The sequence below is a fragment of the Vespula pensylvanica genome, chromosome 8 (assembly GCF_014466175.1).
Source record: "Vespula pensylvanica isolate Volc-1 chromosome 8, ASM1446617v1, whole genome shotgun sequence".
Lineage (NCBI taxonomy): Eukaryota > Metazoa > Arthropoda > Insecta > Hymenoptera > Vespidae > Vespula > Vespula pensylvanica.
In genome coordinates, this window is record NC_057692.1 from 1,092,445 (window position 1) to 1,112,143 (window position 19,699).

Sequence of the window (19,699 nt, forward strand, 5' to 3'; positions counted from 1 at the left end):
CTCACTTCTCTCTCTCTCTCTCTCTCTCTCTCTCTCTCTCTCTCTCTCTCTTTCTCTTCTATTCCTTCTCTCTCACTCTCTTCGATATATATAGAACTATATAGACATATGTACTTGTATGTTCATAAACAAACTTAGAAGGAAATCTTGAAAAATCATTAGAAATTCTTACTGTAAAATTAGTAAAATTTTTTGCTCTCATTAATTTAGATGGTTCTGTTTGAAAAACAAAAAATAAAAGAAAAAAAAAGAGTTATACAGTAGAAACACTTTACACGAGCCACTGCACGCGACTCTTTGTTATTTTTATTTCGACTTTCTCTCTCTCTCTCTCTCTCTCTCTCTCTCTCATTTATTGTTTTACTTTCTCTCTTTTTATCTTTTTCTCTCTCTCTCTCTTTCTTTCTCCCTCTCTTGTACTCTTGGAGACCCTCGTAAAACTCTTATCGTAGTACCGCGACATTGCATAAGTAGCTCATTAGCAAGGGTGTTAGATGCTCTAATTATTTGAGATTTTTACTCCCTCCTACGAGAACTCGGAAAAGAAGGAAAAGAAAAAGAAAAAAGAAGAAAAAAAAAAAAGAATAGTAGCGGATAGTAATAGCTGCTAATTTATTTCGTTCACGCGTCTTTAGAACTTTACCATCGAAGAATGGGTATATCTCTATCTCTTTTCTATTCCACGGTCACGTTGCTCTAAATCTTTTTGTTACTCTTATCAACCCTTTCTTCTTTCATCGCCACTATTCTCAACTTTTCCGTTTGCTTCAGCAACCCCTCTTCTTCTAATTCTCATGCCGAGTGACTAGACTCGGAGGAGCAAGAAAAATTCGTAGAAAGAAAGAAACGTAAAACGCGAGAGAGAACTTAAAAGAATTAGAAAAGTAGAAGTGAGGATAAAGGTCTATGTTTGAAAATAGACAGATCCCTCTCTAACGGGTTTAATGGGATTAAACACGTCATTTTATGCGAGTTAGCTCGCTTAATTAATTTCTTTAAATGTCGTCCCTTTTTACCAAGGAACTATTCCTCCATTTATCCAACGAGAAACTATTTTGGTCTATTTTATTTCGTTCTTTCATTTTTCTTTTCTTTTTTTTTTTTTTCTTTTTTAAGATCTCTAGCAATTTCAATTATTCTCTCAACGATTACCGTCTATGTTATTTTCGTATTCTAAATGTCTCTATTTTTTCTTTTTCTTTTTCCTTTTTTTCATAATTGTTACGATAGACATACACACACACACACACACACACATACATAATTTATAAATAAAGAATAATTCGATAAGGGATAATGTAATATTGAATTTAATATACCGCGATCATAGATACTTCTGTCGTACCGTTAGAACCCTCTGACAGGATCGAAATCAAACGCCACGATCTTCCTGAAAGCCTAAACGAGCATATATGCAACTTCGTTTTGACGTTAATTTATCGCGCTGATTATGAGACAGGAAAAAGTTCTATTACTGCGTCGCGTGTTAACAGCTCGTAAGGTTTCGTGCGCTTTATAAACCTAGCGACACTCTTTCTCCCTTAAATATGTATTTCTTGAATATTCGACTGATCAAACTCGACGTTTGTCCAAAGAGAAGAAATTAAAGATAGAATAGAGAGAGAGAGAGAGAGAGAGAGAGAGAGAGAGAGAGAGAGAGAGAGAGACTGAAATTGTCATTGATATTTTTGTAATATAAGATTGATAATTATTATTTCGATGATTATAATCGCACAAATTTAATCCTACATCATTGATATTTCTATAACAACATAAGAAAAAATATTATTTATATGGTTATTGTTGTTAATAGTATTATTATTATATAAATTTTATTATAATTTCATCGCATTAACAAGATTTTCATAAAAAAGAAAAAATATACAAAAATTGTATCTTCAATCTGTAATATTTATATTCTTTTCTTTCTTTTTTCTTTTATTTTTTTTTTTTTTTTTTTTTAATTATCCGCACAATAATAAAAGTAATAGATCTTTTACGATTAACTAATATTGTTTACTCCCTTCTTACGATTTACTCCATTGATATTTGTCATTGATATTTTTGTAACGATATATAAAAAATTATTATTGATGTTACTATTATTATCAATATTTTTATTACTATTGTTGTAGTTATTATTATTATTATTATTTTTTTTTTTTTTATTATATGAATTTTTATTTAATCTCACCATATTTATGAAATTCCAAGGGAAAGAAATATGTTCTCTTAGCATTAATTCGGAACAATCGGTTACGGTACTTACCAGAGAAATGAGACACACGTTTTACGGAAGCTACGCCGTTATCCCGTTTTAATGACACAGCAGGGGCTTAACGATCGTATACAAGCTCATTACTTACTTGTTTCTCGTCAACGTTCAACGATATTCGTACTAACAGCCACGTACTTTTAACACGTATGTGTGTAGGCGTAATGTGTGTATATTTGTATATATGTGATACGTGTAAGTATACGCGTGTATATATGTGCATTTCTTTTTTCTTTTTCTTTTTTTTTTTATTTTACGACAAGCATATAAAGAAATTATAGGTATGTGTAACGATTAAACAAATCTGCTTTATAAATATGTATGATTACACATATATTTATATACACAATAATTTATACATGCGACATCGTTCGTTTACTAAAAACGGTAAAGTAATAAGTAAAATGGTCGAGAGTTGGCGGATCGTTCGAACTTTCTTCTAAAAATGTTCTTTCTCGTTCGACTTTTACATAAATAAAATAAAGAGACTGGATAAACTATGACGTAGGAAAAACTAAAAAGAAACGAGAAGAAAAAGGGAGAAAAAAGAGTAGAGAAAAAAAAGAGAAAGAGAGGGAGAAAAGAACAAGGAAGGAAAGCACAAAGCCGATGCGGTTACTTTGGGCGTCGCCATAGCAAAGTTCTAAGTCGTTCTAAGTTCACGACGGATTTGCCAGAGTTCTCTTTTCCAGATTCCCTTTAAATGGATAGGATCCATCGATACGTGAGTCGATGCAAATACTTTTCTTGTTCTAAGAGAGAAAGAAAGAGTAAAGAACTTAAAAAAAAAAAAAGAAAGAAAGAAAGAAAGAGAGAGAGAGAGAGAGAGAGAATGGAAACAGAAAAGAAGAAAAGCAAACGAATGAGTCGACGTTTCAATAATTTTTTTGTCTTTCTTTTTTGTTCGAATAAAAGGATTACAGGATGAAGAGACCCCATAGAAACTTATTCGTCGTTTGTCGATCAAACGCAAACAACATTGTTTTTCAAAACTCAATTTTTTTCGAAGAAAGTTCAAAACGATATCGACATAAGCCGGTCAAAATAAAAAAGGCAGAGTGAAATAAAAGGACTCTGTAAAGACAAAATGTAACAAGGGAATGTTGTTCTGTTCGTTCGTTCGTTTGTTCTATGTCTTGTCTTGTCTTGTCTTGGTTTTGTTTTAGTTTTGTTTCGTTGTTATTTACTTTTTTTAGTAAACGAAATACCTGAAGGACCATAGTGCTGACAACCGTACCGGCGACAGGCACGAGATTCAGCTCTAGCCACTCTTCTCCTGCCCTTAGGCAACCTCTTTCGAATATACTCCTCTCTCCCGTCTGCATTTTCCGAAGGGCAAACACAAAATCATCATTTCTTCGTTTCTCTACCGTTTCGTTTTTTATTTTATTTTGTTTTTCTTATTTTTTTTTTATTATTACTATTATTTTTTTTTTTTTTTTAATATTATTATTTCATTTTTTCTTCCTCTTTTTTTTATTCCTTCCCTTTCCATCTATTTCTATTTCCATTTTATTTTCGTTTATTTAATTAATCGATTAATCGATTAATTAACTTATTTATTTATTCATGATGGTTTTGATATTCTGTCATTATCTTTTCCTTTTCTTTTTTTTTTTTTTTTTTGATTTTCTTTTCTACTTTTTTTCTTCTTTTTTTTATTTTATAATAATTAAAAGATCAGTATGACACGCGCATATGGCGACGGCCGTGTCGTTCCATTTTTATCAAGCTAAAGGATTTAACGTTACGCTACGGCAGTCGCCTGCACTGCACCGATAACGCGAACACAAACATCGATATCTCTCTACGACCTTATTTATTTTCTTTTACGAAGAAGAAAAAACTCGAGCGAGCGCTCGTTTTCTTTTCTTCTTCTTCTTTTACTATTTTTGATCGTTTCTTTCTTTTCCTTTTATTTATTTATTTATTTATTTATTTTTTTTTTTTTGTAACTTAATCATATACTTTTTAACGATGGATATGGAGATACTCTTTGGAAAATGGTAGAAGGATCAGGATTGATCATGGATCGATCGATCTACAACGAGCTAGGGAAACCTTTTGTAAATATTTTTTTTTCTTTTTTCCTTTTTGATTGCTTCTACTTTTGAATTAATACATTACGGAATAGATATTGATTTTGTTATTAATGCAAATCACTAATCAATCGTATTTTACTATGTTAAATATTCTCATGCGAATTACAAGAAAAAAAAAAAGAAACAAAAAAGAACAAAAAGAAATAAAAGAAAAATTGGAAGATTCAAACGAACGATCAATTATTTCTAGTTCGAAATCCCTTGATTGAACAATTTTTATTTATTTGTTAATTTTTTTCATTGTTGATAGCAAATAATCACGTCATTCGTCCGTAATGCGTTGAAATGTTTGTAGGAAAGAATGATAATCGTTTTCTTATAGTTACACTTCGTGAATTGGAATTTCTATTACGTAGAAAAAGAAAAAGAAAAAAAAAAAAATAATAAACAAGACGCGAAGAAACGAAATACTATTGAAAGGTGTAAAAATTAGTGAAGATTTACTTACGTAGCTAGGTTTCCTAACGTCATAGCCGCACTGCTTGTTCTTGATAATTTCCTACGAAGTAAAAATAGAGATGAAAGTTCTTTGAAGTCGTAGAAAATCAATAAATATATACATATATACGTATAAGGATGATCGATAAAAAAAAAGAAGAAAAATTTGTTGGAAAATGTGGAGCAGTAGAGAAGAAAAGATATACGTATAAAGAGAAAGGAAATGGAAATGGAAACACGTTACGTTTGGTTTCCTTTTGCAGCAACTGAAAGGCACACCGCAGGCTTCCCTCGAACCGATGTCACTCGACGAACAGTTGAAATAATTATTACGATCCCAATCTTTTGGGCCCTCGATACCGCAACATTGTAACTAAAAAAAAAAAAATAAGTAAGATTATTATAAAAGAATACGTTCGAATAAAAGAAATTATATTGTGATATCATCGATATCCGATCGTATTCGAGAAACAAATTCGAAATGAGATACTTCGTGGTAATGGTATGAGTAAATAAGAGATTTCGACGAACCCATCGTAAATGAATCTAACCTGTGAGAGATCGCAGGGGTTGCTTGAAAGGAAGGAAAAAAGAAAGAAAGAAAAGAAGAAAAGAACAAAGTATCCCCATAGGGAAAAAGAACGAAGGTAAGTGGAATAAATAGACGAAATTTAAGAAATGAAATCAAGGACGGCTGTTGTAATATAGGAAGTTGATGTTAATGAATAAATAAGTAAAATACGAGAGAATGAATTATATAATTATTCGAATATATAATTATATAATTATTCAAATAATAACGAAACGTTAATGAGGAATTATTTTTTTTTTCTTTCTTTCTTTTCCTTTTTTTTTTTTTTTTTTTTTTTATAATCATCCATCGTTATACGTATAGGATAGATAAGTATATCACTCTATTTAAAATACGGATATTCGTTATTTGGAAATATGAGATTATTTCAAAATTGTAGGAAAATGTTATAAACGTTATGATACAGATAGAATGAAATTTTAACGTTTAAACGTTGAATAGTTAATAAAAGGTTGAACGAACGTTTGAGAAAAAATCTTGGTTTTTTTCTTAATTGCTTTCCTTTTCTCTCTTTATCAATCTTTTCTTTATAGTTTGAAAGTTTCTATTCGTTCGCATTGCCATGCAAACATAACTGATTTAATCGTAAAAGCGGAAGCTTTGAACAGCATACGCCACTCGGAATATGGTCTTCCTACCATTACCATTACAGTTCTTACTCAAATTTGCATTCCTTTGCGATTAATATGCGTTCGTCCATCTCTTCGTTCTCTGCATTCTCTTCTTCTTTTTCTCATTCTCTCTTCATTTCATTTCTCTTTCCATCCGTTCATAAGAATGCTCGACTCGAACTACAGATTTGGACTTTCTTGTTATTAAATCTTTTTTCTTTCTTTCTTTTCTTTTTTTTTTTTAATTTTATTTTTGACGCATTCAAACTCCAAATAAATTTTACGAAATACAACGTACGGCTAAGATACTTGGAAAAATCGATTATTTTTCGTTTTTTACTCACCATGTTTTATATACTATTAACTTCTTTCTTTCAATCATCAATAGCACCATGTGTTAATATCAATTTTCAATAGGTAGGATATTACTAAAGCACCATCTGCGGTTTACAGTCGAAGAGCTAGGCTACCAATAGGATTACCAAAATTGCGATGGATAGGTATATCGCTAGGAGTCGCTTTCTATTGAAATCTCGTAAACCACGATTGGATGTCCTATATCGATCGTTGAATACTATAGTATACATACATACATACATGCGTATATATATATATATATATATATATATATATATATATACACGCTGCTTACAAATCGTTTCTCGTTGATGATTCAAATTCGAAGGATAATTATCGTCGAGGGTAGGAAACACTAGAATCTCGGTTTGATTCATTAGAGAAAATGTATTCCAAAGGTATAGATAAAAAAAAATTCAAGAAAAAAGAAACATCCTTTCAATAGATATCTCTGAAAGAACGTACCCAATCCTCTTGAATCCAGTCGATCAAATTCTGTTGATCGGGATCCTCGCGATAGTGTATGATGAAAGCTTGGAAGCCCCCGGTTGCTTGTGATTTTATCTGTTAAACAAATATTATTATTTTAATTGGGAGAAAGGAAAAATTAGATATGAAAAAAAAGAGAAAAAAACAATGATAACAATAACAACAGCAACAACAAAAAAGGAACAAAAAAGAAATAAAATAGAAAAATGAAAGTAAAGGAGTACGATTTGTAATTCTAATCCAATATCTCCAACTCTTAATCATATTCTCTTGAAATATATTAATATGTAGAATCAACCGGGTTCCTGGATAGCCGCTAAGAGTAGAAATTTCAACGGGGGTTGGTTGAGCGTGGACAGAGAAAATATACGACTCCACTCGACTCTACCAACGGGGATGCGGAATGTGTTTGGCTTGTTTGTTTTCGAGACTCGGTCGACCTTTTCATCGTCGCAAAGACCATTAAGTTCGCCGATCTCGTACTTGTTATGAATGTAACCCAGTCAGAGTTATCTATCGTTTATACATCCTGTTTTATTATTCTTTTTTTTTCTTTCATTCTTTTTTTCATTTTTCTCTTTTCTTTTTTTCTCAAAAAAGAAATATTTCTAGGGACGTCGTCGCTATCTGGAACGACGTTTATTTCATTTTTTTTTTTTCGTAGAAAAAAGAAAGAAAGAAAGAGAAGAAAAAAAAAAGGAAGAGAAATTATATATAAAAAGAAACTGAACATGGAGTATAAAATCTTACCCAGTCTTTAAAGATGAAGCCTAAAACACCGGCAGTCATCTCCATTAGCAGCAATAACGCCAGGAATATCGCGTACTGCAAAGCGAAAGTATCAAACGATTTAATACTTTTCAGATATATTTATTTCACGTGTCACGGGAATAAAAATAAAAAATAAAAGTAGTGAAAAATAATAAATAAAAATAAAAATGAGAAAGATATATATATATATATATATATATATATATATCAAAATATAACACTTAACAAATAAATATAGTATCGTTTGATATGGACTTTTAAAAGCATTCGATCGAAACAAAATTTGATATACCTTTTATCGGTAACCTTTATCCCGTAATTCAACGTGAGAGATTTAAATGATTAATATATAAAAATTTTTTCACAAAGACTCGTAACGAATCAACGAGATTTGTATCATGAATAAATATGTGGCTGAGTTTGTAATATATATCTTTCTTTCTTTCTCTCTCTCTCTCTCTCTCTCTCTCTCTCTCTCTCTCTCTCTTTTTCTCCAAATTATTTTTTTTTTGTTGAGAAAGAAAGAAAGGGAAAGAGAGAAAGAGAGGGAGAAAGAGAGAGAAATAAATTATTATACGATCAAAGAACGGATCCCGAACCCTATATGAAATATTTAATTAAACATTCAACGTGAGTACTCACTGCGGCTAGGAGGCACGTATTTTCCCTGAGTGCGCCGACACACCCCGTAAATCCGATGATAAATGTCACTGTACCTGCAATAAGGAAGATATTATCGTTCACTGTCACAGCTATAATGGTGAAGAGGGATGAAGGAGGAAGGTGGGGTGGGAACGGGGAGAGAAAAGGGTTTCTCTTCGTCGAAATTATTTTTGTGTGCGCAAGCATATAATAAAAATGAATGTACGTTACGCACTTTTTCTTTGAATTTTATATAAATAAATAAAAGATTGAGCGATTGAAAATGAGAAGAAAGATAGATAGAGAGAGAGAGAGAGAGATTAAGAATCTAACGCGAGAACGAATTTGAAAATTTAATGGAAAAATTTCGATCGATTCTTGGATATCTTATAAGTTAAGAGCTTGATTCCTTATTTTTATTTATTTTTTCTATCTTTCTTTCTTTCTTCTTTTCTATCTTTCTTTCTCTTTTCCTACCACTACAACGATAAATTCCAGACTGGATGGATATTCGCGCGTATAGAATTCCTAGAGATCTTGGTCTGCATGCTTCGAAATAGTCGATGAAGGGAGAAAGGGGAAGGGGGACGGACAAGGTAGAGGACTAGAGAGAAAGAGAGAGAAAGAGAGAGAGAGAGAGAGAGAGAAGGGATAAAGTTTTATCGCTTGAAAGCGGATCGATATATAAAACCTGAAGCTCTTGATATGAAGAAAATGAAGAGATCTACCTGCGGTCTTGTGATTTCAAGAATTAAAATTAATGCTTTTTCGAATAGGTTGATTCTTTTCTTTCATTTAGAAAAAAAAAAAAGAAGAAAGAAAGGAAACAAAAGCGAAAAAAACCAGATGATATCGCGAAAAAAAGACTACATAATGTTGCGAGATTGAGAGCAAAGAAAAAATCGTCGAGAACGTAATATCAAATGAAAGGGAGATTGAACATCGAGCCGAACTTACACTGACATCATTTAAAACGGTTAATTTGTGGAAAATGATTGAATTCGTTAAAATGGATTTGTGAATAGAATTGAGTAAATTCAACGAATGGAAAAAAGGAAAAAAAGAGAGGGAGAGAGAGAGAGAAGAGGGATGAGGGTTGCATACAATGGCTGGCTGGAGTGAATCGTAAAAAAGGGGTAAATGATATTCAAAGGATCGTAAGAGATCGGTATGAAAAAATAATACCGATAAACTGCTTGCGGATACGAACAACTGGCTTTTATTACTACTCTGGTAATAAAAACTAAAAATAAAAAATACACACACACACACATATATATATATATATATGCGAGTATATATGTGAGAAATAAAATGGTTTGAATAGCAAAAAAGAAAAAGGAAAAAAGAACAAAAGAAAAATTCGGAATAATTTTCGAAGTAATTTCTAAAGTTTATATTGAAATGCTGGAATATGTGTATACGCGCACGTGCTGTGTGCGTGTGTGTGTATACGCGTGAATGTCTGATGAAAAATATGAAAGAAAAGATGAAATGTATTTCGATGAGAAACGCAGGCGTGTTATTTTATCTCCTTTTCCTTATATATCAACGCGTTAGATAGTATGTATGGTGGTACATAGGACGTGTTGCCTGCATGTACCGAGTGCGATATGTATGCGTCTTTCCAAGTGAAACGAGAACATTATTGGTGCGACAAGCACCGAGAGAACATAAACTCATGCCATGCATAACGTGCGAACAGCGTTCCTCCATCAACGCGTATTCTGCTTTTCTACCGTCACCGCAAATACCTTTACTTTGTCGTTTGTAAAACTAACGTTCAGTAAGTTTATTTTCTTTTTACTTTTTTTCTTTTATTTCTTCTTTTCTTTTTTTTAACTCTATCTCTCTCCCTCTTTTTTTTTATAATATGAATTTTAACCAACGTTACGCAACGACAAATTGGCAAATTTATTGAAAATTTCGTGATAAAAAGCGTGTATATTTTTTAAATTCAACGAAACAGAAAAAAAGAAAAAAAGAAATAAACAAATATCTAGCTCTCTCTCTCTCTCTCTCTCTCTCTCTCTCTCTCTCTCTCTCTCTCTCTCTCTCTCTCTCTCTCTCTCTCTCTCTCTCTCTCTCTCTCTCTCTCTCTCTCTCTCTCTGTCTCTGCCAAATCGACGAGAATAGACGCACGAGTGGTTGGATTATTTAAAGAGAATATGTTTCGATGTCGCTTGAGTTTTCGTTATAAATATTAACGAGAAAGCGAAAAAATAACGTTCGGAAACGTACCGTTTGATCTTGATTCGGACACGTTCGTATGAGTGCAAATCAAACATCGACTGAGCGATAGAGAGCAATATACATAGTATGGATGAGAGGTTAGCAAGGATAGATAGATAGATAGATAGATAGATAAATAGATAGATAGATAGATAGGAATTGGAAAAAAGAATATGGGAAAATAAAAATGTTAATTGGATGGAAAACGATTGGAAGGAAGAATCAATAAATAAATAATTGTTCTATTGTACCTATTTTATCGATAGAAAAGAAAAAACAAACAAACAAACAAACAAACAAACAGACAGACAAACAGACAGACAAACAGACAGACAAACGAATAAAAAATAGAAGAAAACAGAACGAAAGAAACAAAAACAAAAAATTGGCGTGTGCCATCGGAAAGCGTGTGTATTTGTCGAATTGAATCTCTTCACGAATCGAGTTCCGAATTATACTAATAAAAAAGAAAAGTCAAAGGAGAGGAAGAGATAAATCGTTGTAAGTCGGCACGTTCTATTTTCTTGTTGTTCCAATGCTCCTTTCGATGGTGTGCCAGTCCAGATCACGTGCAAACTCGATTTAGTTTGTGCTGCCTTTAGAGTAGGAAAGCGTGAACGGATGAAGCAGAGAGAGAGAAAGAGAGAGAGAAATAGAGTGAGAGAGAGAGAGAGAGAGAGAGAGAGAGAGAGAGATATGTGGTCCAAGCTCGAGATGTTTGGATTGGTCACAGAGGATTCCTGAATTCCCACCATTACATTCGACTAAACCGCGAGTGACCGCGCTCACGAGTGGCTTTCCGAGGTCCCAACCATTCGGGAATCCTCGAGTACATCGCCAGTAATCCGACTTACAGCATGCTTTGTGGAATTTCGGACGTGATCTTGCCAATGGTCGCGTCGCGTCACATCGGAATGTCGTTGAGAGAATTAACGAGAACGAAATCAACGGCGAAACGGAGGAGGAGTTAGTGGGTGGTTGATAAGTATTATTAGAAGGGAAATAGGTTGTCACGAAACGAAGAGCGATTAATTGTTCAACTTTACGAAAAGTTTTCCCCGAACGACGAATTTCCCGAATATCCCGAATATCCCGAATATTCGTCTTTCGAGGAAAATCACGTGTCGTGAATATCGAATGAATTTCAAGGTTTGAACTGTATCCATTAAATTCGAACGAATACATTAGATTCCCGTTGTTCGCGTGATTCACCAAGTGTTAAGCCAATATTGTTCGTACGTTCGTTAAAAATAGATAATTACATACTCGTTAAGTAATATAATGCTAACTGTTATACATAGGATACATAGATACATACGTGAAAATTCTCTAGGTTGGTACGTACAGTAATGGAATGTGCCTAATGTGGGATTAAGTGCGTCCCGATTATTAAGCGGATTCGAGTCGTCTCTAATTAGCCAGTCTCTTTCGAGAATATCAGTAATCCGTGAATTATCTCTTGTAATCGCGTGAGAGAGCATAAATAATACCCGTTAAAGTGAATCATTTATTTATCAGACACACACACAAAGAGAGAGAGAGAGAGAGAGAGAGAGAGAGAGAGAGAGAGAGAGAAATACAGTACATATCCATTTCACGTTGAATCCTTTGTTCGAATTCAAATACATTTAAAATGATACTTATTGCAAATTTTCTTTTCTTCTTTTTTCTTTTTCTCTTTCGAACATTTAACTTTTGAAAGAGAATTTTTCTGCGTACCTACGTAATTATCAATGTGAGTATTGTTAAACTCGTTTCATTCAAGAACCGATGAAATGATTCTAGGATTATTTTCATCGTTAACAATACTCGTTCGTTCTTTAACGAGAAAAATAATATGTATTACATTCTATAATGTCCGATATATTTTGTTATCGTACAAGAGTATTTTAATCGTCGACGGCTTTTCTATAGCAAAAGTAATAGGGGATTTATTATTGGGGATGCATGGAGGAGATGGGAAGGGAGTGGAAGTGGTGGTTGAGGGAAATAGCGCGAACAAGTTAATTAATTTGTTCCAATAATAATTATACACGATATATTTGACCGATCGTTCATAAATATCGATCTATCGAGTCAATTAATAATGTTTATAGTAACTTGTTACGATTGTAACATGTTAGTTATACGGAAATCGGTGTGATCGGTATAATGATTGATTCAATGAATCAACAAACGTACGGGAGACGTTAGTATGTGTCTATGTACCAGGAGTAAATCCATCGAAAGCGGGCTGCAAAGCAATTCTCTCGTTTGAACTGTGGCTACGTTAAAGCGCATGGCTCAGAAGTAAGTTCCTTCGTAAATTCAGATTACTATGACTGATTGCGAACTAGTTATAGTGCTGACTCCATAGTGTTCCCATACCATTCCCACAATAATCGGTGGAATGCGTTACAATAGACGTAGAAATCCTAACGTTGCTTTCGAAACTACTTCATTATCTCTATCCTCGATGTAACTTTCGATATTTTATTTATTTTTTATTTTATTTTATTTTATTTTATTTTATTTTTTTTTTTATGATGAAAAGCTATGAACTTCGCTCTCTTTCTCTCTCTCTCTTTCCCGCGTGAAAATTAGCTTTCGATCATTACATAGGTATGTATATAAAAAAGGAGAAAAAAATATATAATTGATCGACAAAAAAAAAGTCGGTAATAATCCGCAAAACTTTGTTCGAATTAAATGAAAATTGCACGTCTTTTTTTTCCCTTGCTTTTTCTAATTTTCTTTTTTTTTTTTTTAATTCTTTTTTATTCTTTATTCTCTTTTTTTATTTTAATTGCCAATCGAATCAGTAGAAGCAAAGTAGGTATTAAAATTTTCAAAGCAAACTCGGGGTGATTCCTATGGCCACTCGAGCAAAGGATTAAAACTCAAAGTTGAAGTGCATTGCATACGCATTTGGATTATTCGAAATGGCGAGGGGAAGATTGTAGAGTATTTTAAATCCTCTCGTTACACTATTCTCGTATAAAATTCAAAGAGAAAACAAAATATAAAAAGATAATAGAAATAATACTATATATACATATACATACATATATATATATATGTGTATGTATAAATATATATGTTTGTTTGTTTGTGTGTGTATGCATACACACACACACACACACAAAATACTTGCCGACTAGAATGAGTATAAATGCTGGATCGAGTGCAACGTTCGTGAGGCGGGACAAATTGTTAAATGTGTCCTTTTCCGTCCATGCCCATACACCCACCGCCATGATGCCCAAACCGAGCCACTGAAAAATCGTAATTCATTGTATAAAATCTACAAAAATTAAATAAATACAAAGTTATAATAAAGCATCGAATAATAATAAAAACCAATTCGTTCGTATAAACGTTTCGATAAAAAATATTGATTTCTAAATTAATTGGAAACATTGTTTTAGGAAATATTAGTAATACATATATATTTATATATAAATACATACACACATATATATATATATACACATACAACTTAGATATGTACAAGTGTGCTATGTTAAGTGTCCACGTAATATTATTAATGGCACACATTGCACGTCACGTGCCGAAGATACCAGCGGAGACAAAGTGCATGCACCACCTGGGGCAATGCACGATAACGTTCAGCATTTCGCAGGATAATCATCTTTAATCCTTCCTACTGCTTGACTCATTGCAACAATAGTATTTGCACATGGTCGATCGTAATTTTACGCGCCTAAACGCTATAAGAGAAGAAAAAAAAAAGTATTTTATGAAACGAATCATCAAATAAATAGAAGATGAAGATGAAGATGAAGATGAAGATGAAAAAGAAGAAGAAGAAGAAAAAGAAGAAGGATAAGAAGACGAAGAATGAAGTATAAGCTTGAATCAATTAATGATGGAAACACGTTGCTACTCGTCTAATCATAATTAATCGATCCGTCGAATGTGTGGCAGAACGATGACAGCGATCTATTGTTAACAGAGGCGCCATTAGTTCGACGTCAAAAGCATCGTCGTTTAGGTGAGAGAGCACGATTACCAGCCTCGCGATTTAATCTTTCATCAATGCGTATCTATGTATGTTCATTGCACTCCGGCTAATCACTCAACGAGGCTGCTTCGATACATATTACATCGATCCGGTTACTCGGGAACAGTGTCTCCTAATCGTACGTATTCAGAAGAAAAGGAGAGAGATAGACAGATAGATAGAGAAAGAGCGAGAGAGAGAGAGAGAGATAGATGGAGAGATCGAGAAAGATAGAAACATACATATATACATACATACATACATTTATATATATATATATATATATATATATATATATATATAGATTCACATACTAAAGCATATACATATGTACGATGCAACGAATTTAGCCTCGACGTTTTGCAGTTGACGCGTTATCCGTAAATACATGTTCGGAGAGAACGTCTCCTCGATTCGACTGCAAACAATTTCTCAACGTCGCATAATTCACGATCCAATCGATCCGTATCCAGTTTATGTCAAATGCAAAATAATAGCGCGACACATGTGTAAATAAGTTTATATCGAACAATATATATATATATATATATATATATATATATATTTATTTACATTGGTTATGCTTTTCGTTCCTTTCAACAAAAAGGATTTGAAATATTAAAAAAGCATTTTGGTATTAATTTATATCGTCTAATGAAAATTTACATATACGTACACAGATAGAATTCTCTGCTGTATAGGTTGGATATAGATATTTAATTATTTATTTTAATTGTTTATTCTCTTTATTCATCGATATCATTCAGCTCTTTTCAACCAATAAATATACGTTCGTGTTTAATCAAAAAGAATTCCCCCAAGGTACAGTGGAGATTCCCGTACGGCTTATTCCGTAAAACTCAATATGCATTCGTAATGTCTGTTTCTTTAAAAAGAAATCTCATTTTCCTGACCGAAACTTTTCTTTAGAGGCTGTCTATTGTTACCGTAGAATCGGGTCGTGTCATTCGATGAAACGAAGAAAGGAAAAAAGAAAGAAAGAAAGAAAGAAAGAAAAGAAAAGGGAGAAGAAAGGGAAAGAAAAATAGAAAGAGGTACAAGGATAGAAGAAAGAAGGCAAAAGAATAGATAGAAATAGAGAAAAGTGGAAATGGAATGTGCGTCCGAACTTTTAACGGTTTCGGGAGCTTATCTCATCTTCACAAGAGCAACGGCATTGCTCGACGTTCTCAAAGAAAACGGAAACCACTCTGGCGCGTAATTTAAATCCGCGCAAACAAAAAATAGACGAAGGGGAAATATAGAGAGTATGGAAAGAAGATAAAAGTAAGAAAAAAAAAAAGAAGTAGAAGGAAGAGGAAAATAAAATAATATAAAATCAAATAAATAACAAGCCATTCGATTTTTTACTCGTAACTAAAACTCGTAAGAACAAAGTTAATCATTGTCTTTTGTTCGTTCGTTTCTTTCTTTCTTTCTTTTTTTTTTTTTTTTTTTTTTTTTAATCATCGTAGACCTTAATAATCGTGAAATAATTAGTAGAAATAGTATCGCGTATAGTAAGCACGCTACTGTACGCATACGCGTACTCGGCTCGAAAGTAAAACCTTTTACTTTAAAAGTTAACTCCGTAGGACAAATGACGCGTACGAAATTTCCTTTCACTTTTGATTTTCTTTACCTTTTTTCTTGCTTTCTCTCTCTCTCTCTCTCTCCTTTTTTTTTTTAATTCGATTCGCCTTTTTTCTCCTCTTTTTTTACCCCCTTGTTTCCACCGCATCGAAATCTCGATTTTTAACAGAGAATGGTACAACGACGCTTCGCCTACGGCGAAGTGGATCGTGCGAGATTGGAATAGTCGATTGCATTATTTACAAGCTCGAGCGAGGTACCTGAGCGACGTGTCATAAATATGAAATCCGCAATCTAGCGTTGAACAATCAAAGCGGTAGGACGTGCGTGTGTATACGTATGTACGTAGACGTATAACTCGCGATAGGTCAAATGCACATGGAAACACGATGAAATATCCACAGAGAAATCCTGAGACGACGGCCTCTTCCCCAGAGTTAAACTCGGCACGTTCGACGGTTAGTGACCTCATTAATTGCATTAATTAAAAGCAACTACAGAGAATCGATGGTAATTCCGTTATGTCTCGAGCGATAACGAGGGTGGTCCGATGTCCAACGTCGTAAGTTAAGGGTACTGCTTACGTGACACGTAATTCAAATGCTTTGGGCTATTTTATATGAGAAGGATACGCGTTGGTACATACATATAGTATCTACATATATGTATATATACGTGTATATAAATATATACGTACACATACATATGTATACGTTAGAAGCTGTAAGACCTCATCTACGTTAAACTTGCGTAGATCCGTCCATCTTCCAGCCCACTAACGAGTACAATATATATGTACTTACATGTATGTACGTACGTATATACTTAGATGCATACACCCTATGAAAAGCTATTAATCTTGAAAGTAAGCGAACTAACCTTAAGAAGAGACTGTGTTTAACGATGCCTATCAAAATTTGTCATCAAAATATAGAGACCAGTCTTGTATCCGACCGATCTATAATAAAACACATTGTATACTTGTTGTTAATCGTTAATATTTATTTGCTTTAATGAAAATCATAATGAACTAAGTGAAGTGTACGAATAATTAAATGCAACGTGTGACCGGTCAAATTTTCGAGAAGTAATAGTAACAAACTGGCAAAGAGAGAGTGAGAGAGTCTCTGCAATAGTACGATTCGAAAATCGTTTTATTTTCGGAGAGTTGTTCACGCTCGATTTGATATCGGAATTGCCGATTCGATACTAAACGCTCTTTCTATCTCGTTCGTGTTCCATTTATCTCCTTCTCACCCTCTCTGCTCTTTCGCTCTCTCCTCTCTCTCTCTCTCTCTCTCTCTCTCTCTCCCTCTCTTGCTCTCTCCAACCCCTCTCCTTTTTTTTCTCTTTCGAGGCTTTAATTGATCGCGGATTAATTTATCCTAACGGCACGTGACACGCTTAAATTTATTCGAAATCCATGGCGATACTATGGCGACTCGAATTATTCAAGTATTTTCACGTTATATTCGTCCTTCCAGACGATTTCTTTTATTAGTTCTTTTTTTTTTCCTTTTTTTATTTTACTTTCTGTATGTCGTTCTATTTCGTTTCATTTCGTTTCATTTCATTTTATTTTATTTTTATTTTTATTTTTATTTTTATTTCTTTTCATTACAACTTTAGTTTTAATTAATATCTCGATACGTTCGATAGCGAGAACGCTCAGTCGATCGTCATTGAAAACGATTGCCGCTTGACGTTAATTGCTCCTTAATTGAACGAAAAAAAGAAAGAAACGTTTCGAGCTCCTTTCTGTGTAATTATTTCGAGAGAGAGAGAAAGAGAGAGGGAGAGAGAGAGAGAGAGAGAGAGAGAGACAGAGAAAAAAAAACGAATTTATTCCCTTTCGAGAACTTTTCAAAGAGAGGTTACTTTTCGGAAGAAGCTTTATTTCGAGATTAAAATGTTACGCAAAGCGTCTTAATTTAGGTGAAAGAGTATCTATATTTTGGAAACGATGAAACAAATCTCCATTTTCCATTGAATAAACTCCGAGTAAGAGTGCTTAAGAATAATCTTTAGAAATAGTCAAATATAGTTTCATTATAAAAAAAAAAAAAAAAAAAAAAAAAAAATCTTTATACTTTCTTTATAAAAATCTTTCGATCCAATACTATTGTAATACCACATAAAAAGCTCTAACTTTGAAACGCTTTGATATTCGACGTCGAACAATATAAAAATGATTTTTCATCTCTTTGGATAGCTTCCAAACGTTACGTCAAATGATCTTTGATAAGAAGGATCGCTTATCGACAGGCGAAAACGTATGTATGAAATATCTTTGATTTCCTTCTTATATTTTCTGATTTTTCAGATTTTTTCAATAATATAGTAACGCATACATGTATAGGTACAGACATATACGTACATACGTAAGATACATTTATAAACTATAGTAGATAGTTCACGTCCCAGGTGAGAAAGAAAAATACCGGATAGGAAATAAAGAGAAAAAAGAACAAGGCATGGAATACCGTTTGCTTTCGTCCTTTTGTTGAAAAAGAAAGGAGAAAAAAACTCTGAAACCGCGACGCTTATCGTGAAGCTTCGAACGAATCGAAAGTCTGTAAGAGAGGGTGAAAAAGAAAGAAAGAGAGAGAAGGAGAAAAAGAAAAAAGAAAAAAGTAAGAGAGAGAGAGAGAGAGAGAGAGAGAGTAAAGAGAAAAGAAGAAAAGCGATGGAGATGGAGGGTGGTATAGATGGGTGATGGGGTGAGAGAGGGTGGAAGGACGCTTCCAGACAACAAGTCGGAAACTTTCAAGCTCAATTAAACTCAAACAAAGTTCGACTCGAGCCTGTGGCAATGAGAACGGATGAACGAACGGCTCGAGTGTCCTTTCGGTCGTTGGTCCCGTTCGTACGGTGCCAATTTCTCCTTCGATAAAAAACAAAGTGGCAAAGAGGATAGGAGATGGAAAGTGTAGAAGAGAAGAGAAGAGAAAAGAGAGAGAGAGAGGGAGAGAGAAAACAAAAACAAAAACGAAGAAAGAAAGAAAGAAGGAAGGAAAGAAAAGGGAAAGAATAGAAAAAGAACATTACGATGAAAACGGGCCGGAGGGTATGCGAAAAAGAAAGAGAGTAGGTACTTTAGATTTTCTCTCTCTCTCTCTCTCTCTCTCTCCCTCTCTCTTATTTTCCTGATTACCATTCTACTTTTCGACTTCATGCTCGATCTTTTGTTGCCTTCTATCACTCGACTTTTAAGCTCTCATCCGTTCATCTCGAATTTATTAACTTTTTTCATCTTTTTTATTTGTTTGTTTTTTTTTTTTTTACCTTACACCTGAATTCATTTATTCTTTTTTTATTTGTTCCTTCTTTTAATTTTTTTTTTTAATTTTTGTTTGCTTGCCTTCTTTTTTCTTTCTTTCTTTCTCTCTCTCTCTCTCTCTCTTTTTTTTCTCCTTTAATTTAGGTACTCCTCTCATATTAAAAATGATTATGAATCATGAATCGCAACTTTGAAGATCTGTATGTATACTAACTACTAAAGTTCGCTATTGTCGAACTAATATTTTTATCTTTCGGTCATTCGACTGTACGAATAAATTAGTGTGAATGCATTTTCTGTGAAGATTTCTTTCA

At 33.4% G+C, this 19,699-nt stretch overlaps 1 protein-coding gene across 4 annotated transcripts in view; it reads right to left on the reverse strand.

Moving 5' to 3' along the window:
• Window positions 1–19,699, reverse strand: part of LOC122631113 (tetraspanin-5) — a 78,847-nt gene that overhangs the window by 2,211 nt on the left and 56,937 nt on the right. For 2 of the 4 annotated variants that reach the window (XM_043816398.1, XM_043816395.1), the window contains exons 2-8: window positions 13,643–13,763; window positions 8,278–8,351; window positions 7,615–7,689; window positions 6,841–6,939; window positions 5,060–5,188; window positions 4,826–4,876; window positions 3,484–3,594 (exon numbers count right to left, since the gene is read on the reverse strand). In XM_043816398.1, the coding sequence (XP_043672333.1) occupies window positions 3,484–3,594; window positions 4,826–4,876; window positions 5,060–5,188; window positions 6,841–6,939; window positions 7,615–7,689; window positions 8,278–8,351; window positions 13,643–13,763 (660 nt within the window). Of the gene's footprint in view, window positions 1–1,974; window positions 3,028–3,483; window positions 3,595–4,825; window positions 4,877–5,059; window positions 5,189–6,840; window positions 6,940–7,614; window positions 7,690–8,277; window positions 8,352–13,642; window positions 13,764–19,699 lie in introns of those variants that run through there. The other 2 variants (XM_043816396.1, XM_043816397.1) reach the window with 2 other exon arrangements.